We start from the raw sequence: 25,219 nt of genomic DNA on the forward strand, positions 1-25,219 counted from the left end.
AGCATATCCCTTAAATCATCAGCACGGAAAATGGTGTGAAAAAGAAGCAGTTGTTTGGTTTAGAGAACTTGGAGCCACCTAAATCTGTTTAAACATATCTCAGGTTTTAATCATAGAAATGTCTAAAAAAATGCCTTTTTCTTTTTTATCTCCTTTGGTGGTTCTAGAAACCAGAAAATGCCTCTTTGCTGTTGCTTCAGGACAGTCTACAGCTGTTCCTAGCAGTAAAAAGAAGGTAGAGGATGAGAAACTTGGGTACACAGAACACATACAACATTGGCAAAACAGAACAGTCACCACGTTGTGTTTCGGAACATCAGACATGAGCTTCTTTCACCAAATATATTGAACAGCACTTGCCTGTGAACAAATAACTGATCAAAGAGGCTACAGAACTTGAAGGTTCTTCCAGTGCTGCTCTAGACTTAGAGCTTCACTTCCACTTCCCAGCACCCGAGCCCACGGCATGCAGGAGTCGGCATGAACAGAGGTCAGAGGCATCCCTAGGCGCACGTCTCCCACTGTTGGTTGCAGCACTAAGTCAAAGCTCAAGTCATTTTCAAGCCATCAAAGCCACAAAACTTCCACCTTTTCTCCAGGCTGGCACCAACCCCACTCAGCTCCTGCCTGAATGTGTTCTGGAGTCGAGTCATGAGAACCTCCACTTCTGCAGTGCAGATCTGTGAAATCAGAAGGAAAATGGCACTAAGAATGAAGATGATTTTGGTTTTGGAAGCCCTGCAATGACTGGTGGTGACATTCAAGCTCAAACATTAATTGCAACAGGCTTTTCCTAGACATCCTGTCCAAATCCTCATGTAGATAATCAAATGGGGGTAAGTGTGACAGCTGTGCTATGGTCACACTTCAGGGTGAGATGGCTGCAGATGTAACACACACTAGAAATAAGGGTAAAAGGACTATCCTAATTCTCTCCACTGTGAAACGCAAGCTAAAGGACTAAAAACTCCCAAGTATTTAAGTAACTGAAGAGTGAGCACTTTTATCACTACTTCGAGAACAGAGCTCTCAGTGACTGGGTACAGAAACCAGGGACATGGGAATTGCATATTCTGAACAAAGAGACCTGAGCAGCCAGCAGGCCAGTGTATGTGGCCAAGGGTCAGCAGTGAACCAGGCCGAGGCCACTGCAGAGGGTCAAGGATGTGCCTTTCACAGGCCTCTTCTGCTAAGCTCATTGCAGAAATCTCCCGTGGGCCTTTTCTAAGCAGTAGGTTCCCAAGAGGAAGTGCCACAAGTCAGATGAAGGGTTTGATGGCATTTCTTTAGCAGCCCCAAGTTAAACCAAGAGCAGCTCTTTGCCTCAGACAACTTCTGAACTAGAAGGAGAAGATGAATTATGAACTATGTCTCTGAAGGGCTGGAGGGAGCCGGGAAGCACAGGCCAGCTTCCCCAGGACAGGGAAATCAGACAGCAAGCTAGAAACAAAGCAGCTGAAGACATTCCAAGCACAAGAGGTGATACCCATGCTGGGAACTTTAAGGAAGACAACTGAAGAACAGTATTTTAAAGGAACAAGGTGCAATTTCCTCGAGCATTCAGAAGTCTTTGCCCAGTCCCTCCCTGTTTACTATGAAAAGGAGCCTGAAGCCAGTGATGCACAGAAATACTGCAGGGAACAGCAGCTTTGTGTTGTGCTAGGGAAAATCCATGAGCTTGTTATGGCCCTTCTCAACTCCTGCACCCAGGAGCTGATCTCTCCACTTAGCCCAGAGCCCCATGAACAGGGACTCAGTTCAGTGCTTCCACTTCTGTAGTGTGAGGCCCTTGCACAGCACCTTCCTAAAAACAACTGCACTGACAGCACCAAAACAGCCAGCCAAGGCCCAGTGAAGGGCTACAGGAGCAGAAACAGGGAAAAACATTGCTCAGACACAAAACCAGTATGACTGCTCAGTTTAGAGAGGATATACACAAACAGTGGCATGGCAGATGTTATAATAAACAGTACGCAAAGCTGGGTTGTTCGCTCTTTTCCTTAGAGGTCATAAGGCTAAGGGAACAAAGGCAGCAAACTTACACAGAATAAACAGAAAGACATTTTGGATAGAAATTTTAAAGATGGAGTTCACTGCTGCAAAATGCAGCTACCATCAACGGGCTTTCCTCTGAGCAGGGACATCTGCAGTGAGAACATCATCTTCAGCTCCGCACTGAGGTTAACACTAAGCTGCATGAGGGCTAAACCAGAAGCTGGGATGCTTTGAGCAATCTGCTCCAGTGGAAGGGGTCCCTGCTGACAGCAAATAGTGGACTAGATCTTCAGAAGTCCTTCCCAACCCAAACCCTTCCGGGGTTCTAAGTTCACCCCCTCCCCTGTCCTCTGGTAACAAGTCACGGCCATTAACAGACACCAGTTCTCACTAACCCTGCAGCGTTCCCAGGGAGTAAAGCTCTTTCCCAGCCACAAGGCCTGAACACACTGCCCAGGCTGGCTGGGGAGCTGGAAGTGTCAGGACACCCACCTTGCTGTCCAGGCGCTGCAGGTAGGAGCAGATGTACTCAATGCTCGCTCCAAACGGGTGCACGTGAAGAAACGTTGAAATTATTCCTGGGGAAAGGAACACCACAAATGTCATTCTCATGGCATCCTCTCCCTCTGCCTGCTCTAGGGAGACCCCTCCTGCAGTGCGGACCCAGCTCTGGGGCAACACCACCACAGGGACGTGGAGCTGTTGAGCGAGTCCAGAGGAGGCCACGGAGATGCTGCGAGGGCTGGAGCAGCTCTGCTCTGGAGCCAGGCTGAGAGAGCTGGGCTGGGTCAGCCTGGAGAAGAGAAGGCTCCTTAAGGGGAGGCCTTAGAACAACTCCAGTGCCTAAAAGGGCTACAGAAAACCTGGAGAGGGGCTTTGGACAAGAGCCTGTAGGGATAGGACAAGGTGGAATGTCTTTAACCTGCCAGAGGGGAGATTGAGATGAGACCTTAGGAAGAAGTTCTTCCCTGTGGAGGTGGTGAGACAGACCCTCCTCTGTAAGCTACTGCCTTTGGTGACACCTCTCAGAAGAGCAACCTGCACTCCACTCCGTGTTGATCTGAGCTGTCACTCCACACAAGCAGTGACTACATAATTGACACCTGTGTGGGTTTGACTGAAAGGTGCACAGCACAGAATTGCCATGGGAGGAATGCACAAGGTGAAATCCTGACCCACCAAAGCTCGAGGCTTTCTTTGCTTCCAGGGCTTCCATCTCCCCTGGCATAACCACAGAAACAAGGGGTGGCCAGATGGAGCTGCAAGGCCACCTTGAAGTAAGTCCCATCCCGTTCAGGTCTCCAGCATCATCACCAACAGAACTTACCAACCAACAGGACTTCTCGCTCAGATTTCACAGGGCTACTGCACAACATCTTCTCCACTGGACAGTCCTTCTCCTGGCTGCACACACAAACCCTGGACGCGCTGCTCTCCTGTAAGGAACCCCAGGGCCTGTTCCACTCAGCAGGCACTTACACATTAACCAGCAGCCTGGTCAGTCACAACAGAGCCTGTGTTCTTGTTCCCCTGTTTGAGTCACTGTATTCACCACAGTGCTGTATGGACTGCTTATTTTGCCAAATGCTTCCAGCACAGCACAGCTATGGTCATGCTGCTCTGTCTGAACTGCCTGAATCAAGCTAAGCAAGAGTAAAAGCCCATGAAGTTAAGCAAGATGCCACAACACACACTATCAGCCCTGTTTGCTGGTAGTGTCTGCTCTAGAAGGGCCCTATTTTAAACAGTAAAAGAAAAACAGGCTAGAAAGCAAGCCCTGCAGTGACCAAGGCAGAGCACATGTTTATTTTTCAGATGCCTGAACTGAGGCAGTATGATTGATATCAAGTGCCCAGTGGCTGCCAAGGGTTCAGGATCAGACTGTCCTGGACTCCAGTTTGTGGTACTGAGCTGAAAGAGAATTTCACATCATTTATTATCCCCCAAACAAACACAGTCTGGCAGCATTGCAAAGCCCTGGCAAACACCCTTTCATTCCTAAGGGAATAAAAGAAGCAGGACTCCCTTTTATTCCTAAGTTTGATGCGGAATTCCAGTGGTCTGAGAGCTACAGACAGCTATAATTGGAAACAGCCTCCAGTCACTAGCAAAACACTGACCTTGGGCCATTAACAAAGGCAGAATTAAACAGCCCCTTGAGTTTGCTTCGGTTCTTATGCCAGTGCAATTCTCAGCTGCACAGGACTGAAGCTGTGCACCCCTGGCCTGAGCAGGCTGTAATCTGCTTCTACAAGAGAAAGAGAAGGTCTGTGCTGTGGAAATGGAGCTGGCTTCAGGCTGGCACAGGGGCTGCAGCGTGTCACACTGGAAACACAATACCTGCTCTCACTTAGAGATCCAAAAGGTGTTCTTGCAGGCTAGTTGAAATAACAGTGCAATTATCTTGCACACTGAACTCCATTTCTAAACCACAGTGCTGCAACTACCTGCTGCGCTTTCAGCCGGAAGCTGCCAGCATTGAGTAACTCAACTATTTCAACTTGTACCTAAACACAGTCTGTATGTACAACACACACTTCACAACAAACCAAACTTCAGAACATTGCTCATTTCACAATGAGGTGTCACGACTTCCTCAGTAAGGTATTCTGACCCAAGTACCAGAAAAGAAACTCTCAGACTTACATTCCCTTGACAATCAATTGCATCTCTCTCCTTGTCCTCTTCATCTGCGATGCTTTGCTATACAGAGGTAAAGAAAAGAAATGATTACTGATGATAGTCTTTGGTATCAGACACTGAAGCTCCTGCACTGAAGATCTCTGGGATACAAAGCCAGTTTAATTACTAGAAAGACATTTATATTCCCTAACCCATGGCACAAAAAGGAGGGGCTAAAATCTGAAAATCTGAGGCAAGACCTAGCATTTGGCTCTGTGGTCCTCGGTAAGAAGTGCTACATAATGCTTCTTGTCTATCTTGCATAATTGTGCCCATGTTGTAGAGGATCACGGCAGTTTAGATGCGTGTATAGGTCCACAATCAAAAGACAGAGGGGATCATACCTGAGAAGAAATAGTGTGTATTTATGTTAAGAATAAGCAAGCATAAGAATATTGTAAAGCTCACAAAAATAAAAAAAATCAATTCAATAGTGTTTGATAGAGCTCAGATCAAACCATGTCCCTAAAACACATCTAAAAATCAATGTTTGATAACTGAGACCTTTTCTTCTGATCTTTTAAAGCTCAGGTTGCAGAAAAGCACATTCCAGCTGCAATATCACTGTGTATTATAAAATGGAAGTTGATCTTTTATTCATACAGTTCCTCATGTATGCTCATGACTGCTGATAGCTTCATGCACCAGAGCATGAATGTTACTGGTGTAAATGTAAAGCAATGCTACTGACATACATCCTCCAAAGCAGCAGGACATTTTTTCAGCTCCTAGGCCTGGGCCAGTCATCTTCTACGAGAGTGCTGAAGGCCAGAAGCCCCTCACTGCACTCATGATGGACCATGGAATCCCAGAACTGCATTTCCTACAGAGAAAGGAGCACAGGGATGGCTCCTACCTGCTCCTTCAGGTTTTCCAATAATGTCTCTATTTTTAGTTTGTCTTCTCTCACTTTTTCTAACTCAGCTTCTCTCTTCTTGTATTCATCTTGTATTTTCAAAAGGTGCTGGAAAAGAAAAAGATAAACTTGGCTCTTAACTTGCCTTCACCTCCTGCTATTTAAAGAATATAAAATGAATAAGGGCTTTTCCATGAAGACCAGGCAGATCATACTCAGAACAACTAACAAGTTAAGTATACACCTAGAAGAAACCTTTTCTACAACATACTTTAGAAACATCTTTGCTTATTAGCATCCAAAAAAGCACAACTTTGTGAACATGCGGCAGTAATTCCATCAAACTCTCACTGTCCCTGAACTACAGCATGTGTTGTGCACTGGACTGTGCCCTGACCCATGTTAAAGCTCTCCCAGCCTGGGTCATGCTATGGCCAGGCCACAGTCAGCACATGGGAAAGAGCAGCAAAGAAACAAGTGACACACAAAAGACACCTCAGACCCTTCCTAGGTCTCTGGCCAAACATGAATACAGAGGTGTCTGGCAGTTTAAGGAAATACTTGAAACCAGCTATTAGATAAGGAGATGGGAACCACATTACTATGCTGGTAACTAGGACCTCATACAGTGACAGAATGGGTAAGCACAGACTCAGCTCCCCAGAACTCAGGTGGTGGTCAAGCAAAGAGAACACACGGAATCCACAATCCATGATTGTCTCCATGTGACTTATGAGTTCATACACAATCACTGTTCTCAGTGTTTGGTTGTTGGGGTTTTTTAGCAACACTGGGTACAACAAAGTTGCTCCCCGTTTGCCAGTTTTGATCTCACTGGAAACCAAAATGCCTTTTGTTTGTGTTTCTGGTCCACATCACAGCCCCTCTGTCTTTGGAGCAAGGTCACAGCTATAGAAGAGTCTGGGCCCACCTTCTGCATCCCCTGCAGAGCTTGCTGCAGAAGTTTCATCTGCTGCTCCTTGGTGGTGTCCTCATCCCTGCTGGCTTTGCCCTGCTCCTGCTTCAGCAGCTCCACCTCATTGCGGTAGGCATCCAGCTGCCAGCGCAAGCTGTCATTCTCTTCTTTCAGGGCTTCTACCTGCGACACCAGCACTGGACAACAGGCAGGTGGGATCAGAGGTCAAAGAAGTGGGGGTAGGAAGTCCTTGGGTGCTCTGCCCCAGCACCCCTGTAGCTCCAACTACCCAGCTACAAGCCCCAAGTACCAAAATGAATTTCTCCCAGCCACTGTTTGTGGTATCTCTTTACAAAAGAAGCTCCTCAGGACAAACAGTACCTCTCAGCAGTGATGCAGTATTGAAGTTAGAAGAAAAACAGCAGCCAAAGAACATATTGGGGTGAAATAACCATGCTGGACACGGGTTTCCTAACCACTAAAGCTGAAAGACCCTGGGACATGCTCCACTGGCATCTTCAGTTAAAAGAATGTCTCCATCAAGTCAAGGTATCAAACACCTGCATCAGTCTGGTGTCCTCAGAGGGCTTGATAAACTCAGGAATGGGATTATAGAACATTATGGCTACAAAGACATCTTCAGCAGGTACCAAAACACACCCATGACATTAAGGGCAAAGCCTGACATCCCATAGCCTTGCTACTGACCTCTGGGACTTGGACCAGAGCACATGGAGGTACCTTTGCTTGGGACTCACACACTGTACTCAGGAGACAGGGAAGATGCTGCATGGGAAGAGGGTGGGTTTGATCTTACTGTTCTCACTCATTCTCCCAGGCAGAGAATGTGTGTTGGACACCACTCTGCCCAGCTGCACATCTCAAAAGGACAGCAGGCAAAACTCAATAGATAAAAACTGGTTTTCCTCATCAGAAAACCAAGGGGGAAATTAATTAACTTCCTAAAATGGATCTGGACAAAAGAAGGCAGTTTCCAGGGTGAGCTTCTGCTCTTTATGGATGTGAAAAGCTGACAGATCACAGAGGGGAACGACAAGTGCTGCCTACAGAGCAAGTCACAGAGGGAAAATGACTCCAAGCAACTGCAGTTGATTTTGCTCTGCCTGTGACAACTGTGGGGTACAAAATACTCAGAAAGGGGCTCCTGAAAGAAACCACTGAAGAGACAAGAATTTAGTTTATGAGCTTTAAAAAGTGATTTTACCCGATTCTTCTGTTTCTTTCATCTCTGATGGATCTTCTATTTCTTCATCAGACATTTCCATTTCCTCCTCTCTTCGAATACCCATTAGCTCATCATTATGAATATTACGGATTTCCTAGGATTCAGAGAGCAGAGGGGGTTTAAGTACAGATTACAGGGAAGAAGCTGGTTGGACAAAAAGTTGCTGATAATCTAAGTCTGCAAAATGCAACTCCACAATGCAAAAAAGAGGAAATGATTAAAAGAAATCGGCATGGACTATTAGATCAAGGATAACATCTCACATGAGCCAGTCACTGCTACCAGTATCACTGACTCTCCATCTCCCTTCCTCCGTGCCCAGGCAGGCAGCTAGCCTTGCCCACAGGGCAGTTTCTCAGTGAACCCTCTCCCAACATCTGCTGTGCCTGATGCCCACACGCCTGTTCTGCACTCACTCAACCCTCCAACACAAACCATTCCCTGATCCTATTATTCTCAGGAGCTAACAGCACAGCCTGAGCTGTGGCTACACCAAACTAAAACCACTATAGCTGCACACACACCAGGGGGTTTGACCAGAGGTCCATCACTTGGCCCTGCAACTATCTGCAGCCCCCCAGCCCAGTGAGCTCTCCTGCACAACACCGATCTCCCTTCAGCTCAGACACCTCTCAGGGTTACCTCTCAAGGATGAGAGATCCTTAACCCAGCATCTGATATCTGTAACAAGGTTAAGTGACATTTTACATTACACCCAGAAGTGTATTATGTGTTAGCAATATCTTTTTATATAATATATATACACACAGAGCTATAGCTTAGTTATTGAAGTGTAGTTAGTGCTTGACCACTGTCCAACCACTCTTTAATTACCATTCAATTATTGCTTAATCACTATTTGACTGCCATTTAATTATCTTTCAATCATCAATTAACTATCATTTGATCATCGTTTAATTATCAAGAAAACCTTTTTAGTTAACCCCACAATGTTTAATCGTCAGTAACCAACCAATCATCAATAATCAACCCTCACTTGAGCAAGGCCCTTCCTAAGCAAGGGAATACTGGTGGCTCACCAGGTCCAAGCTTCCACAGCTTCTTACCACACTGCCTGCAGCTACAGGACTTTGCCAGCACTGCCTGAGAAAAGCACCTGCAGTCATCACCAACAGAAATAATTCCCTGGCCTTGCCTAACACCTCCCCAGCACATGCCCACACCCTGAGCCAGGCTTGCCTCTGATGTGGTGACCCACTGGAATGCATTATGCCAGAAGATGAACCAAGGAGACGCATCTTGCGGGTCCACCTTGCTTTAAGAGAAGACCCTAAGCTGGGGGAGGCCAGCAGGCTGAGCCCAGCAGCAAGTACTCCTGGAAGAGGCCTCACCAGCAGTCTCACAGCCTCTTCCCATCGGGAGAACTTACCTTGGAACAAAAGACAGCTCCAAATGGAGAGCGTGCTCCCACCCCAGTCATAGTAACCAATCTCAGCAGGAAAGACCAGGAGCACAATAGGGCTCAGAGGCATAATCTGACTGAATAATACCTGACTTATCAGGTATAAAACACAATGTTTACTCCTCCTTTAGCTACTGCAAAAGGTCTTGACTCAGTGGGATTTGGAAAGGAAGTCCCAGAAGGGCAGTCTCACAGGGAGACTGCAGCTGGAAACTTCCCAGGAAAACAGTCACTGATGTCACTGATGTGAAATAATCTTACAGGTGAAAGACAACTTCTGGCTTTGGACTTGTTTTGCTGGTTTGGAACAGGGACCTCAATACCTGGGGAAAAAAACATAGAAGCAAAGGAGGGAAGGCATGCCAGCCAGAGGGACCTGGCCAGGCTAGAGGACTGGGGCCATGTGAACCTCATGAGGTTCTTCAACCAGGCCAAGTGCAGGTATCCATACAGGCTGAGGGATGAAAGGTCACCACCTTTAAATCCTTCCACTAGCAGTGTCACTGCATGGGATAAATGCACAAACACAGGAACACCCTCCCTCAAGTTTTCCTCCCTGTCCAGCTGCAATTATTTCCACCTCTCTTGTCTGTCAATAAAAATGTGATATAACAGATCTGATGATGCTCAGGGTTTGTGGGGTTTCTCTTGTTTTCTGTTTACATCTCTCTAGAAATCCCTCTTGCTTTAACATTAAAACCAGCAGCAAACAGATCAATAATTACTAATGAATGATTGTACATACAGATGTCAATGTATTGCTACCAATAACATAAATACCAAGAGAAAATTTATTACCTGTAACCCAAGAGTCGACTGAGCAATTCCCATCTTACAGTGTGAATGAACGTGGTGCTATCCACGCAAACACTGTGCAAACTTAACATCAACGTTAAGTTTGCACAATGTTTCTGACAAGAAAGAGACTGTGCTGGAGGATCTAACACAAGAAAAGATTACCAACCTCTGCTTGTTTGCACCACACGCTGATGTTCTTACGCTGAGCTTTCGTGAAATGGTCCCAAGCCTTTTGTTTGGAGGCAGAATGGTACACGGCCACTATCTGCTCGACTGTAGTATCAAATCAGCAGTCAAATCAGGCCAGAATATCATCCAGAGAGGGCGAACAAGAGGAGTAAAGGAGTAAAAAAGTGGAATCAGGCAGGTGGTTTGGCTAACCTTTTCTTATAACACTGTACTGTGCTGAAGCTATGCTCAGGGAAGGGACTCTGGGCCTGGAAAGAAAAGTGTGGACTTCACCAGGCCAGTGTCAAACACTCAGAGTAAGGATCTACTGGGAAAAGAGGCTGCTATCAGTGGAAAGCAGGCAGGAGCTCAGTGCACTGGAAAACACTGCTCAGCACTGCCTGCGAGTGTAACAGTGCTCCTGGGCAGCACTGGCTCTCTACAACAGGAGGATTAATATGACTATGAAAGCTGGGGTGTTAGGTGGTCTCCTGCCCAGCAGGCGCAGCCCCACAGAGCAGCACCACAGCCTGAGCACCACATCCCACCTGTGCCCACTATGGAAAAGGGATTCTGGCACCAGCCACCAACCTTCTTTGCTCCCAAGGTTTATTCCTTCTATTTCTCTAGAAAATGTGCAGCAGGTTTTGGCAATCCAAAGTGCCTCTCCTTGGATGACAGCTCACCCAACAGCAGAGAGCACATCCAAATCTACCCAATTTATATATTTTTATGCTTGTGATGTTGTAGCAGGTGTAATTCTTACAACACAAAAATCAGTTTTTTGCTGCTTAGCTAAAGCTAAGAGTGGCTGAGCTATCAGGGTGTGCTTTACAGCTCACAGTGGCATGCTGCTGTCTACTGCTACTTACTCTGCAGTGCTTACTGTGCCTCCCTCTGGACTGTGTGTCCATGTTTCTTACCATGAACAGGATTCAAGAGTTTTCAAATAAATCAAGTGTCAAACAAGTAACACTCAGAGTTACTGAGTAGAAGTTAAGATTGCTCACAACCTAGCCCAGGGGCTCAAGGAGACTTGGCACAATGTGAAGAAGGTGCTCTGGAAGGTAAAGAGTGAAAAAACTATTCAGATTTATTAAGGAAAGGATGCATGAGAGGCAATGAATGGTTTGAGGAACTGTTATAAATCCCATCCTGGAACTAAATATAGCCATGCCTCTTCACGGTTTAGTAAGTACTGGGATTTGGAAGACTCAGGTTGGAAATGCTGTTCTGCCATAGGCTTTCAGTTGCACCTGAGAACAGGGTTTTGGGAACACTGCTGCATCCTACCTTTGGTGAATAAATCCTGCACACTTCGCTGAGGCACCAGATTACCAGGGACTTACCTTGTCTGTGCACTGAAGTGAAGTTGCAAAGATGACAGAACTACTAACAGACTATAATTAGAAGAGGAAAAAAATAAAGAATTCATTCTCTCCTCCCCCCACATGTGGACCTTTACTCCAACAAAAAGAATCACAAGAGAGTTTTGCCAAGTAACTGATACATGCTGATAAATTAACTGTAGCTGCACAGAGTGATGCTGCTTCTCTTCTGGAGCCCCTTTTAGTGCGGCCTCTCCAGACTCTAGAGATTAAGCATCTTCTCTACAACAACAGACAACCAAGAGTCAGTGTGGAAACACTACTCACACTGCACCAGAATCCCTGAGAGAGCAAGTTTGAATTTCTCTTTAGCTTCTTCCATCTCTTTCTCATGAGCTGCTTTCTCATTCACCAGCCTGCGAATGTGGCTGTTGGCCGACTGGATCATGGAGTAGAAGTTGTTGGCAGTCCTCCTGTTCACTTCGCCACGCTCTATCCAGGTCAGCAAGGTCTGGATGGCTTCCAAGAACTTTGTGTCATCTGCAGCAAGGAGGGACACTTTTACACCATGGGACAGGGGCACCTAGGCAGCTTTCAGATACTTTCGCCAGCACTGCTGAACTGCTTTTTCAAAGGTCAGCTTACTCCATGTGGGTAACCATAATTCTTGAGAGCACAGCAGTAGATTTAGATTAGACATTAGGCAGAAGTTCTTCCCTGTGAGGGTGCTGAGGTGCTGGCACAGGGTGCCCAGAGAAGCTGTGGCTGTCCCATCCCTGGCAGTGTTCAAGGTCAGGCTGGATGGGGCTTGGAGCAACCTGCTCTAGCAGAAGGTGTCTCTGCACGTGGCAGGCGGTTGGAGCTGGAGGAACTTTAAAGTCCCTTCTCACCCAAACCAGTCTGTGATTTTATGATTATATAACACTATACAAAGGAAGGCAAGGCTAAGATCAAGCTGATGGAGCAAACCATTTGTTGAGGTGAAACAAGAGGAGGACCAACTGCTAGAAACCTACTGGAAAATTTCATGTGTCTACTCAGATGTACTCTTTCATGAAAAAAATACCTTCAGCTCAAAAATAACCAGGCCACACAAGGCTCTTAGGCTTCAAAGAAGGTCTTAGGACTTACATTAGTCCTTGTAACATGAACAAAAGTGGCTTGGAAGAAACTGCTGTACTCAAGTAAGGGTTGTTTTGAAAGAAAGACAATTCTGAAACAGAGATGGCGAGGAGCGCCGAGGGCTCCGTCTGCCTGTGCTCATTTCAGTTCAGCAAGACAGCCACTGGAGAACACAAACCTATCTCAGCACCTGCACAAAGCGGTGGCCACGGCCACAGAACCACTCACTCACCTTTCAGTTTCTCGGCAACAATGCTGCACTCATGGTCAGAGTAATGCACAACGGGCGGTGGGGAGGGCGGGCGGAAGCGCTCCTCTTCCAGTCGCCTGCGATGCCGCTCCTCGCGTGCCAGCATCCGCTGCTTGCACTCCCACTCATATAGGTCGTCCCGGGCCTGAGCAAAGTCCACGTGCAGGCGCCCAGTGTCCTTCTTGTCTGTGCTGGAGCCCAGCCTGATGCGATAGCCTGGCAGTGGTGACAACAAGGGCTCACGTAGGATCAGTGACTTAGGCTCCAACCACCCACCAGCGCCCATCTCCCATTCCTAGAAAGCCCCTCACCACAGGAGTTTCCTGAAGAGTTTAGTGCACAGGGAGCGATGCTGGAAAAGGAAACTTTGGGATTTGCTACTATCTGCCCGTGCAACACCTTACATGGGCACACTCCTCTCCACACTAGCAGGTACTTGGGCTTGAACAGCAACTGCTTAATGGCAGGTAAGCTTTTAGGCTAAGACTAGACCTCTCAGGACTAATCCAGATCTTCACATGGGGAAGGCAGAACTGCCTTGGATTCTTCCACACTTTCACAAACTCCTGAAGTTGGAGGTGGGAAGGGGAGACTGAGAGGTGAGACACAGCAAAGAGGGCCAGCATGGTTTGCAGGACTCCTGTTCTGGAGTTTCACATCAGACATGCCAGAAGACTTTGCTCTATGGTTAAGAAAAGGACACATGGGATCTATGGAAGAAAATCTGAGCTCCTGAGAGACTTTGGAAAAAAAACAAACCCAAAAACAACACTTGCGTGTGGAGGACACTGATGACTGTGCACATGACCATGGCTTTCAGCAGGAGGAACTATAAGCAGAGGCTAAAGAGGCTGTATTAGCTACATAGAAGCCGTAACCGCAGACACACAGCTCTTACTAACAGGGCACTGCAAGTCTAACTCGATTCAACAGTCTCTGGAATGAGACTTAACACTTACAGCCAGCTTAAACAGGCTACAGGGAAGTTTCTACTATTTTAAGCAGCGAAGAGCATTCCCCTGCCTTATCTTGACAATCTCATCTCTCTGGAAAGTGTGGCTTTGGAGACAGAACCTGGGTTTGTTAATACACTGAAATAATCCACTTGGAAGGGATTTCAGCATGGGAACAAAGTATTGGTGTATTTTTCTAGCATGGTGAAGGGTCAGGTGGGGAGCATGGGCTGCCCAGGGCTGATGCGACCAACAAAGCAGATGCAGGCTTGGCTGGAAAGGCAAAAATCTGCTGCCACAGTCTGTGAACACCAACCACGAGGCCTCTGCCTTCATGAAAAAAAAAATCCTGGCAAAAGGAGCCCATGTGTTTCAGGGAAAATAATACTGTCTTAGCATTAGCTGGACATTTATCCAGGAAAGATGGGGATGGCCTCAGACTGTACCCCCCAGTATTTTGCAAGGGTTTGCAGTGCCCAAGGTAAAAAAGTATTGCCAGCTTTCCTATTAGCAGCTCCTTTCATGTGTTTAAGCAGAAACACAAGAGCAGCAGAAAAGAGGTGAACTGACACATAAGACAAACCTTGCAACTGCAACACAGCCTGTCATGAGAAAGAGGTCACTACATTGCTGTCCCAGAACTGTAACCTGCCATCCAGGACAGAAATGCACCTACCAGAGAGATAAAGAGCCTTGTCCACCATGAATTCCTCAGCAAAACGGATGTGGCAGAAGTTCTTCTTGCTCTTCCGAATGGCAATGACTTCCCCGCACTGCTCAAACACTTCCATGATGATCTGCTCGGTGCTGTTCTCTGGAAGCCCTCCAACAAACACAGTCTTACACCCCGGGGGCCTCTCCCTTGTTGCTGGAGGGGGAAGATCTGAGGACAGCAAGAGACAGAAAGCAGAGCAGGTTAGTTGTGGGGTTGTCAGCACACATGCCTTTCCCATGGCCATCTCCACAGGTATGGCTGAGACACAACCACACCTTCCTGGCTTCCTTCAAACACACACCCAGCTCCACTGCACACAACCTTAGCAAGCAGATCTATAGTACTGCTGAGGTGCTTCCTGACAATAAGTACCTTTACCAGCATGCTTCCAAAGAGCTCAGGAGATTGCAGCTCTCCAAACACTCTCCCTGGCACAAGCAAAGGCTCCCTGAGCTCCAGTCATAGAACACAAGCAGCACCAGGACCTCAAAACTTCATCATGGGAGGTGCTATGAAAGTACAGCTTAAAGGACTGTTCTAACAGAAAGAATACATAGAAAATGTAGACAGAGGATCCTAAAGGACAAAAGTATTAACGTTAAGGGAAGGTCATGAACCAAATTGAGACTAAAAAGATATTATGAAAGGAAGAGATGAAGGAAATGAGTACAGCCAAGAGGTGCAGCAGGAATTAATGTTGGCGGTTTTTATTTTTACGGTTAAAATGAACCACAGAACATAAAAGCAGGCTGACAGTCAGGTCGAGTTTGCCAGAAGCAGCCTGCCAAGCACACTTACTAATTCACCTGCATTGCTGCAGCACACATAAGACACTGCACAAGACTGCAGAGACTTGGAGAAGTGGTTTTCCAGCACCAAACCCATTTCTATGCTCAGGTGCCCACCTGGCAAGTGCAGGAAGACCCCCCCACCCCAGCTCAGCATATGAACTAGCTTGTCAACTGTTTCCGGGACAGCGAGACAGGTTTGCGTCTGGGGATGGCGAACAAAGAGGTAAGTCATCAGGCTGGGCACTGACGGAGCTTTATTTAAATTACTGGGCCCAGGAGCCCAGATCCCCAGTGCTGGGAGCCCATCGGGCTCGGGTGCCATCTGCTGGCACCTGCTCAGGAACTAGACACAGACACACAGCTACAAACCCCTCTCACAGCTTCTCTGTGTAAGGAAAATATCTTAGTTCCCATGGAGAGCACTGCTGCTGAAAAAACTGTCAAGTCCTTGGTTTCTATTGGTAATGTGTCAAGCCTGTCCTGAGCTGGCACAGCCCCACAGACTCCTGCAGAGGCATAGCTGGGCTGTGCAAGTCCTGCAGGGAGAAGCCTGTCCTACACCTGCCTTCCATGGTTTGGAACCTCTGCCTCCTCTATACTTGAGAATTTATTGTTACTGCTTTCTGGGGTGGGACAAGAACAGGCTTTTCCCATTGCTCCATCAGCTGCCTGCCAGCACCTAGTCACAGCCACTCACCCTGAGCAGCTATGTCCAAGCAGTGTCACAGCTGTTCTCTCACACACGCTTTGTAACATATATACACATATTCCTATATAGACAGACAGAAACAGGACAAAACAGACAATTACGTGGGTTAGGTGGGAAGAGAGTGCAGCCTTTGCAGTGAATTATTTCCTTCACAGCAGGCATGTCTGGAGGGATGGGAGGTGGCACTATCCCCAAGCCTGGCATCATCGGGTTGATGGGAGGGATTCCAGTCATCATCCCAAGAGCAGGATCAAAGTCTAAATGAGGGAGAGAATAAGGGAGTCAGGTCATGGTTTGGACTCGTGCAGCCACTGTTTCCTCAGACAGCAATTGGAGAAGTCTCCCCAGTGAAAATGAACTGAATAAACAACCCAGAGAGAGCATCAAAACATAAGAACTTTAGATTTGTGCCCTTAAAACAATTTTTTAGCACAATTTCCTTGTTGATTGCCTCAGCCAAATAAATTTTCTCTGTTCAAATAAACTACTTCCTTTTCCACTCCACAGACACCATCTCCTACTGCCAAAACCTTCCCCAGTAAGGTTTATCCACATAAAGAAATCCAGAAACAGTGTAAAACTTAACCCAGCTCAGTTTCATTAAGTGGTTTAGCAACGTGGAGAACTTGTGACATGGAGTTAAGGCATCACCTGGCAAGCCAGAGAAGTGTACCAGCTCCAGCAGGTAAGAAGGTGCAGTAATTCTGGGTAAAATACACAGAAGCATTTAAGGAAACACCTCATTGATTTCCTTAACCTACTTGACTTGTTTCTAGGCTTCAGTCAGCCCTCTGACTACACCTAAATAGCATTTTACCTTGATTTTGCTCTTACATTTGCCTCCAATGCCATATAAAACTAAACAGAGCTGTCGGAGGAGGGTATTTTATTTGTTCAGCAGTTGCGAACCCTGGGGAAGCAATACCTGTGGGCAGCCACAGCGGAAGCAGTGCACCTGGATGTCTTGTGGAGATGGCTCATGAGTCTGAGAACGTCAGGAGCTGAGCTGTAAGGACAGCCACTACCAGGAGGGCCTGCTGGTGCAGTCAGGGGAGATCTCAGCAAGAGCTGCTTGCTGCCTATTCATGGGGATAGTCCATGGTAGGAATTTACCTAATAACTGAAATAGGCTCTTCCCAAAGCCATGTCTGAAAGGAGAGGCGGGCACAGCCCAGGTGAGCCTCGTACCTGGCAGCAGGGGCTGTCCTGTCATCCCCAGTGGAGCCATCCCCAGGTTGTTCATGGCAGTGGCCCAGGCGGTCGGGTCTGACATTGGCAATCCCATCGGAATGTCGAGGTTTAGATTTCTGCCACCATCTGCTGAGAGCAGGGAAAGTGATTAAGAGCTTAGTGCATTCTTAACTCCTCTGCAGGGCATGTGCTGCCCAGCCGGGCGCTGCAGTAGCAGCATCCAAAACCAGATTTGAACCTGATACATAGGAAAGAGCTAAATGAAAGAATAAACTAAAACCAGCGCTGTCCCTCTCGAGCAGAGGACATTGTTCAGAGGCAGTGTCTGTGAAAACACTGCCAAGTGCATCTGAATTACAGTTTATCCATTAGAATCAATAGCTCTAAGGTGCTTTAAAGGAACACTGATTAAAGGCAAGGGGTGTGCTTTGATTCCTCACAAGAGATTTCTGACCAAAGGACAAATATTCAGCACAAACTGTCATAACTGCACTGGATTTGTCAGCGAGGGCAGTCTGTTCCAGCACAGAGCACTCCCACTGCCATCTGAAGGTGTTTCTTCTCAGTGCTGGAAGCGGAGATGAAGCAGAAACAGCAGCAGCACCAGTGCTACCTGCTTAGAATCTGGCAGAGTGATCTGGCAACCCAGGTGGAGCCACAGACATTACACAGATGTGTGGCTGCTCAATTTCAGCTTCCATGGCCACCTCCCCATGCCCACTCCCCTGCTCACCCGCAGGAACATTTGCTCTCTTCCTCTTCTTGCCCGGATCACTTCCATTCTCAGATGAGCTTTCCAACCCCAGTGGTGGCACAGCGCTGCCGAGCTGCAGAGCCTTGCTGCCGCTGGCAGCATCAAAGGACAGAGGGTTTAAGCCTGAAAGAGAAAAGTACACTCAGACACATTTTTTACATGGGTTTGCGATGCCTCGGGATCACAGTAAGGAGAGAAGTGCCAGTCCCGGGCACAAGCAGCCCTGCAGGTCCCAGGGGCAGCTGCACCTCCTGTTTACTGTCCCAAACTACACCTCATCTAATGTCACACTGACACCACTTTAAAACATTGCTCACAACCATTAATCCCAGCACCTACACAAGTCAAACTGTTTACAGCATAAACCTGGGGTGCATCTCCCCTGCACTGTGCAGGATGTCAGGTCTGGAAACTCAGAGGCCAGATGATTTTTCTAGTTCTTCCAGGAATACGTTTTTAATAGTTACTTAAAATTTCCACCTCATTTGTCACCAGTTAGGAAGTCACTTGGAATTATTTACTAGCAAAACCCAAGGCACATCTTGGATGATCTTCAAAGACATAAGATGCTATTACGGTTTTTATTCAAGGAGTCTGGCATGCAGCTCTCTCCCACAGGAGAGCATTTCTAAGGGGAAATAAAACTGGTAGTATAGAAGCCCAACTGTAAGGCCCAACAAAACCAGAGCAAAACCTGCCCACTGCATCCATCACAACTTTAGGTCTTCTCCCACTCAATCACATGGGGCTCAAGAGGCTTTGATGAACAATTCACAAAACTGAGCAAAACTGAGGATCTCCAAGGGGTATAACGAAACAGAGCAAAGGCAAATGCATCCTTAAACAACCAACTACTGTATAGAGTAAGAAAAGCCAATCATGTAGACTTGAACCAAAGAGGAATGAAGAAAAATCATTCTGTAGCTTCCAGTATATTTCTTAATTCAAGGAATTTCATCCACTGCAGGTCAATTCTGCACTAAACTTACTGCCCTTAACTGAGCACTGTGTTCATTATTCCACCTGCTGCCATGCTCGGCACTCACAGGGATGCGAGACTGAAGGGACAATAAAATATCCAGTTGGATTTATCTTTTTGTCTGCAAATTCCCTCTGAACAGTCAACGGAAAAAACACCAACCAAATCCTCTATGAAGCGATAACCCAGCTACATCTCTGCTAATGTGTGCCTGTGTTCTGGGAGGAACAGCAGAACTACAGAGGACCAAAGGCAACATCTCATTGCACTGACGGCCCGCGGTATTTGTCCCAAACCTTCCTCCAGACACTGCAGCATTGGGATTTCTATTCCAGTGGATTCAACTTCCAAGAACTTGTACGGCTGTAAATAGACAAGGGAGTGGACACAGGGAGCCTGAAGGGCCTCCTCTCTCGGCCACTGAAAGGGGAGAACGCAAGCTGCCGCCAAAAAAGAAGTTACATTCTGCTGGCAACAACAATAGTCATGCTCGGCTCTGGAAGATGCCCACAATGCTGCTTCTGCAACACCCCAAAGGCAGAATGTCACCGAGGTCATGAGGACCAGGGGAACAAATCTCCAGTGCTGCAGGTTAAAAATAGACAGGCCACAGCACAGGAACAGGACAACTGAAAAGGAGCTGCTGTAAGATTTACCTCTGTTGTTATCCAGCTGATGGGACAGGCAACATGAAGCTTGGAAGTGTGTTTTCCTGTGCTTGGGTGTGGGGAACGATGCAGCTGTGCAGGGATACAGCCGGGCAGTCGTGCTACCAGGCTGAAATGGACAGACACCCTGCTCCGGTTGTAGGTGACACACACGGAGCTGCCTGGTGTTAATCACCATATGTCAGTGCAGCTTGCTACAGCCCAGTGATGTGTGTCCTGCTTCCAGCATGCAGATCAACGAGAGGAGACCCAGAACAGGCCAAGTCACTTAAGACCTTTTCCACAAAGCTGTTTTCCAGGAGCTTGTCCCAGCATGTACTGATGCAGATGGTCATTCCTCCCCCAGGTGGGGGATTAACATCATAGGAACTGCCTAAAGGTGACAGTAACATAAGTACAAGTTTTGTGGAATGGGCTTTGGGGAAAGTCAGGTGAAGTCCAGCATGAGACCAATGAGGACTTCTAGGAGCCCAAGATCGACTTCCACAGCCACTTTGCCTTGTTTTGCTCCAGGCTGGGTGAGCAAAGAAAGCCAGGAGCTGCTGCTAGTCACTGAGTCAGGTTTTCTACCCTACAATTGGTACATGCCATGATAGCAGCCACCTTCAGACCCAACTGCCTCTTCTACCATTTCAGCAAACTGTTGTTCAGCTGCAGCTCCAACCACATCCTGCTGGATACAAAGAACATGCACAGAACAAAGCTGAAGCTGCAGAAAAGCATCTCTCCTGGGCACAGAGCAGGATAAAAGCTAACAGAATCAGCCAGTGTGACTCTGAGGCACCAGCACAAGCACTTTCCCTTCATGCTGACCTTAGCAAAGCATCCTTGGCTGTGCTGGGCTTGTCAGCACAGGAAGGAAGGGACCAGCACAGGAGCAAGCCTCAAGGTTTTACCGAGGTTTACTGAGGCTCTGCAGAGCTGGCCAGGAAAGGCAGAAAGCAGCAGATTTCTGTTTGCAGTGAAGTGCTATGTGGAAGGTAAGCAGAGAGGAGGAGAAAAATTAGTGGTTTCAGTGTGTGATCAGTGTCAGCACTTCTAGAGCAATACATGGCAGGAGCACTGGCATGTCCAAGCACACTCAGTGTGTATCTCTAGAGATTTTCTGAAGAGTGAATTTTGAGGAGCCCAAGATCAGGTGCTGCCATAATGCAGCGACTGAAAAATTTTAAAATCAATTTAAAAAGAGATAAAATCTGTTTGTACTGGAAGATTCCTCCCTAGCAAAACAGATCAGGAGGAACAAGTAAGGCTGCTTAAAGATGAGCACAAGATGACTGTCAGCGAGTCCTCTCACATGGCAGCAGCACATTGCTGTAGGTGGTCTTCACCTCTGGAAGCAGATGCCGAGTTGTTTCTGATGGGAGGAAAGGCAGCATCTTCCTACTGTCCTAAAGAGCACTGCCACCACCTAGCCCTGCCTGGCCCCGGTGGACATCGATCCTGGGCTGGGCTGCTGCTATATACAGCTCCAGCTTTCACAGCACACGTTTAGAAAGGGCCTTGAGAGAGACAGGAAAGATCAAAATGTTCCAGGCATAAATCAAAGGAAGTATCTACCCTCACCAGGTCCTGTGCCAGACCCTGGGCAGGACTTTTCCAACTACTAGTTCCTGCTAACAGAGCTTGGCCATTTGTCTTTATGACCAGTGACAGCGACATCAGAAATGGTCAACATGAAGTGGCAAGCACCGGCTAACTGGTTAACAGGTCAACCCTTCACCGGGAGCTGACAATAAGCTGACCGAGCAGGGCGCCCGTGGTCGTACAGGACAACAGCTCCCCACAGGGATGGGGGAATCCCACAGGACCTTCGCAAATCTTCCCTCCTGGGTTTACTAATGTTGAAGCGAACAGGAGCATAAGCCTCGTGCTGCTATGTAGGATGCAGAGCACCTCACCCTGAAGACACCACATGCTGACAGCAACCTCCCACGGCTGCCGCTCATGCTCCAGTGGCTTTCCTGACCTTCAGCTAGTAAGAGCCAGATATACAAACCTCTGCCCTGCAACTCAAAGAAAAAGCTTAGTAACAGGTACTCTGACACTGTCACATACCCAAAAGCATTTTAATGGTACACTTAAAAAGCCAGTGCAGACTGCACCCATCAAACTGCTCTTACCCACCATCACGAGGAACTTCAGAAATGGGCTGACACAAGCTTTACTATAAATACGGATTTACCTTTGCCAACACTGGTAAATATACAACATAAGTGTTACTCAGCCTGAAGAGAGGTCCCTTGTCTGCACAGAAAAAAGCGGATCCCAGAATAAAATCTGCCACCTGATGACACAGCACTTGTAAGTGCTACAGAAATGCACATTAGAAGAAACCAAAGCACACAACATCTGCAGCAATCAGAAAATACAGAGGAAAGAAAACAAGGAAGGGAAAGGAGATGCCAAGGCTCTGAAGTTACATTTTGACACCAAACATCTGCCTTCCCAGGTTCAAAACCCGCTGCTGGACTTGTGCGCTCTTTCCTACTGTAGTCTCAGCTTAAGTGCCATGGCTAGAGCTCTGTAATCATCAGTTTGATCCCAAAGCTGGCTAGGCACACTGGGGAGGCCAGCAAACTTCCGAAAGTTACTTCTGTCCACTCCATACACTTCTGTGTGCTACCAACACTGACTAGACACTAAGGGCAGCACACTGTCAGGACAAGCACACAAAGCACAACTTCACCTGTGAACTGCACAAGAAACATGGCAAGATGCTGGTCATATTCCAGGATTTCAGTCAGTTCTGCTGCTTCCAGCTTGCTTATCTGTGGAAAGGATGGAGCCCAATATTGAGCTCCCACACAAGCCTCCAAACGCAGAGGGGAGCTCAGGTCCTAATGAGAGATGAACTGACCCTGCACTCCCCTGGGCGCCAAGAGCACAGGTTGAGACTGGAGCTGGCACATGGCAGCTCCATGTGTCACCATCAGTCTCCAGGGCTGATCATCAGTAACGCACTCTGGGCTGGGCGGGGGGGGAGGTGGAAAGCAGGTGGAAGAGTGCTGCGTGTCTGTCTCACCGTGGAAGGGGTTTCACACAGCAGTGCCTTCAAGTGCCAGCATGCAGTTAAATAAACCCTGTTTGCATGCCTGAGATTAGCTGCGCTGCACAGGGCAATGTTCTGGTAATCCCCAGTGGCAAGAGGCACACTGCTCATCCCCCTTGGATCGGGAAGCTTGAACTCAAGAAATATTAACGTCGGACAAGTTAATTGGTCCAGCAATGCACTTAGACACAGAGTTCCTTTCTTCTTGAGCCCTAAAACCAAATACATAGCCACAGCAGCAAAATCACAGAGTTACCAAATCGCTGAGCTGTGCCCTTTACTTCCTGTTGTAACCCAAAACAAAGGGAAACATTCTTTACCAGTATGCATATGCACATATGCATGCTATGCCTGCTGCACACATATAGGTGCATATGCACAGCCCTCACACCATGGCACCATGGAGAGTTTTTGAATGCTCTGTCAAATCACCTTCCCTCTCGACACAGCATCTAGGAAATCCTTTGTGGTAGCACTGGGATTTCTGGGGAGCGAGCAGCTCATCCTTCATCCCACGTGCCTGGTCCGGGACAGCTCTGCAGTCCGATCCTCCCCGTCCTGCTAGCTCTACTCCCAGCACATTCCACGCCAACACCCACCACTTCCTAACAAATGCTCAAAAGCTCACCTTTCCAGAAATACATTTTGAAAGGTGAGGAGCAAAAATGTGTCAGGCAAAGCGAGGCAGCAGGCAGGACTAACTGCACACACCTACAGCAGGGGGATAGGAGAAATGAAAAGGAGAGGAAAAAAGAGGGAAGTCCCAAAGAGAACTCCAGCAGAGGCAGCAATCAGGATCATTGGAAAAGTCCTGGACCAGGGGGTGAGTGCTGCTGCGTAGCCAGAAGCCTCAGAGGGGCAGCTCTAGCACGAGGACCTGGATGGGATCAGAGCAGCAGGATGCAGCATGACACTGGAGGAATGTCAGCAGAAAAGTTGAGGATTAGGGCAGAAATCTCACACCATCTTCGGAAGGCAAACAGAATGCCTCTCCAGCAACACCTTATCTCTGAAATTACCCGGAGATAGAACTTCACCCCTTCTAGGGGCTCGAGTCACCCGTACCAAAAACATGACCTTAAACGAAGAAACCTGACCCTGCGGCAGCTCAGGCAGAGCTTTCAACAGCTTCAGACAGAGGGCTTCTTAATGAGACGTTATCAAATCCATCCACAAAACACCGAGAGATAAAAGCCAACCAGTCAGCTTCCAGAGTGGGAATGATGCAACAGGCTGGAGTGAGAAGGATGCAAGTCTGCTAGACAAACTCCTGCCCAGGCTCCCTCAGCATTTACCATTGTCTCACCACTCCACTGCCACGTTCTGCAGGCTGGAAAAACTGTCCAATGATTATTGTAGCTGTGCAAGTGAAGTACAGGGGAGCTAGAAAATGTGTGGATTAACGGGTAACCCATCCAAGGACTAACACATCTGGCACTGAAAACAAAAGCGCTTCTATGCAGCAAGATGTGAAACTACATTGGTGTTAACAGCTGGACTTTGCACACACAGCCAAAATAAGGGCAAAATAATTGAGACAGTAAGAAACACATAAAGAAGCCTGAGGGTAATGCTTAAGGAAGCAAATAAACGCATGCATGTACATACATATGGATGGTAGGCAAAGGATATTTATGGAGCAGGGCTGTGGGAGAGCTATAGCCCATCGGTAGCTGTGGTTACCGGTATGAGCGTGCCGGAACCTGACAGTGCTTCCTACGTACAGTCTGGCTGTCGTGAGTGGATCCAGCACAAGCTGAGCTGGGCATGGCCGAGCCTGCCACTGCTCTGAGAACCCAGCCAGCTACACCCAACCATTAACACCGTGACAGCTACACCCAGCTGGTAAGAAGCTACTCCCACTTTCCCCCCCTTCTTTGCAACCCAACCCTCCGGCAGGACTAGAAGTGCCCCGTGTGGCAGTCCATCAGCTCAGCAATCACTTCTTTAAGCACACCTCACTTCGTCGACCCCTCAAACCTACCACCCGGTGGCGGTTTGATAACCAACAAAAGGCAGCCTAGAGTCTCTGCCACCCCAACTAAACCCCTCGGAGCAGCCCCTCAGCCAGCCGAGCGACACAGGAGCTCTCGAGGTGTCACCACCAGCAGCGGTCCCCTGCGCTCTCGGGACCCCAGTAATGGCAAGATCCGGCGGGAGCCCCACCGAGCCGCCTGCACCGGCCGGAAGCCAACCGTCGGCCGCCTCCGGACATGGCGCGGCGCAGGTTCGGCCCAGCGAGCCGGGCTCGGCCTGAGGGACAACAGCACCCACGGAAGCGGAGCGCACAGCAGGCCCGAGCGCTCGAGGCCCACGCTACCGCCTTCCCCGGCGAGCAGCACCGAGCCGCGGGCGGAACAGGCCCAGGCGGCCGCTCCTCCTGGAGGTCTCCCGAGGCGGGGCTGAGCCCTGGCGCCCGGACACCGAGACCTCCCAGCCCGGCTCACCCAGTCCTAGCCCCGCACTCACCGCCCGGGGTCGGGTCCCGGCCCCACACTCACCGCCGGGTCCCGCTCCCGACCCGCACCCAGGGCCTCCTCGTCCGCCCTCCGCGAACATCCGCACCGGCCTCTCCGCGCGCCCCCGCCGCAGCAGCCTATTGGCTGTGACGCCGCTCAGAGCC

The 25,219-nt window shown here is 48.3% G+C and overlaps 1 protein-coding gene across 7 annotated transcripts; it reads right to left on the bottom strand.

Annotated features, from left to right (window-relative positions):
- Nucleotides 1-544: 544 nt before the first annotated feature.
- Nucleotides 545-25,219, bottom strand: ENOX2 (ecto-NOX disulfide-thiol exchanger 2). Of its 7 annotated transcripts, none has more exons than XM_080624649.1 (15): nt 25,098-25,219; nt 17,877-18,020; nt 17,141-17,269; nt 16,054-16,209; nt 14,414-14,620; nt 12,767-13,000; nt 11,740-11,952; nt 10,083-10,189; nt 7,675-7,789; nt 6,465-6,646; nt 5,534-5,641; nt 4,642-4,698; nt 3,323-3,431; nt 2,488-2,573; nt 545-680 (listed from the first exon to the last, which is right to left on the bottom strand). In XM_080624649.1, the coding sequence occupies exons 1-15, from the start codon at nt 25,153-25,155 to the stop codon at nt 549-551; spliced, it is 2,037 nt and encodes a 678-aa protein (XP_080480775.1). In that variant the 5' UTR covers nt 25,156-25,219; the 3' UTR covers nt 545-548. The 7 variants fall into 7 exon arrangements, 5 of the variants coding, with proteins under 5 accessions (XP_080480775.1, XP_080480774.1, XP_080480777.1 ...); XM_080624648.1 differs by having other exon boundaries at nt 17,141-17,272; XM_080624651.1 differs by having other exon boundaries at nt 25,066-25,163.

Source organism: Psittacula echo (genome assembly GCF_963264785.1).
Source record: "Psittacula echo genome assembly, chromosome: 8".
In the NCBI taxonomy this organism is placed as follows: Eukaryota; Metazoa; Chordata; class Aves; order Psittaciformes; family Psittacidae; genus Psittacula; species Psittacula echo.

Coding starts and splice junctions, on each gene's coding strand:
- ENOX2 (XM_080624648.1), bottom strand. CDS start 25,155: ATGTTCGCGGAGGGCGGACGAGGAGGCCCTGGGTGCGGGTCGGGAGCG. Junction 11,953..12,766: donor TGTTGCCGAGAAACTGAAAG/GTGAGTGAGTGG, acceptor TCCTTGCTGCAG/ATGACACAAAGTTCTTGGAA. Junction 2,574..3,322: donor GCGAGAAGTCCTGTTGGTTG/GTAAGTTCTGTT, acceptor TCCTTTCCCCAG/GAATAATTTCAACGTTTCTT.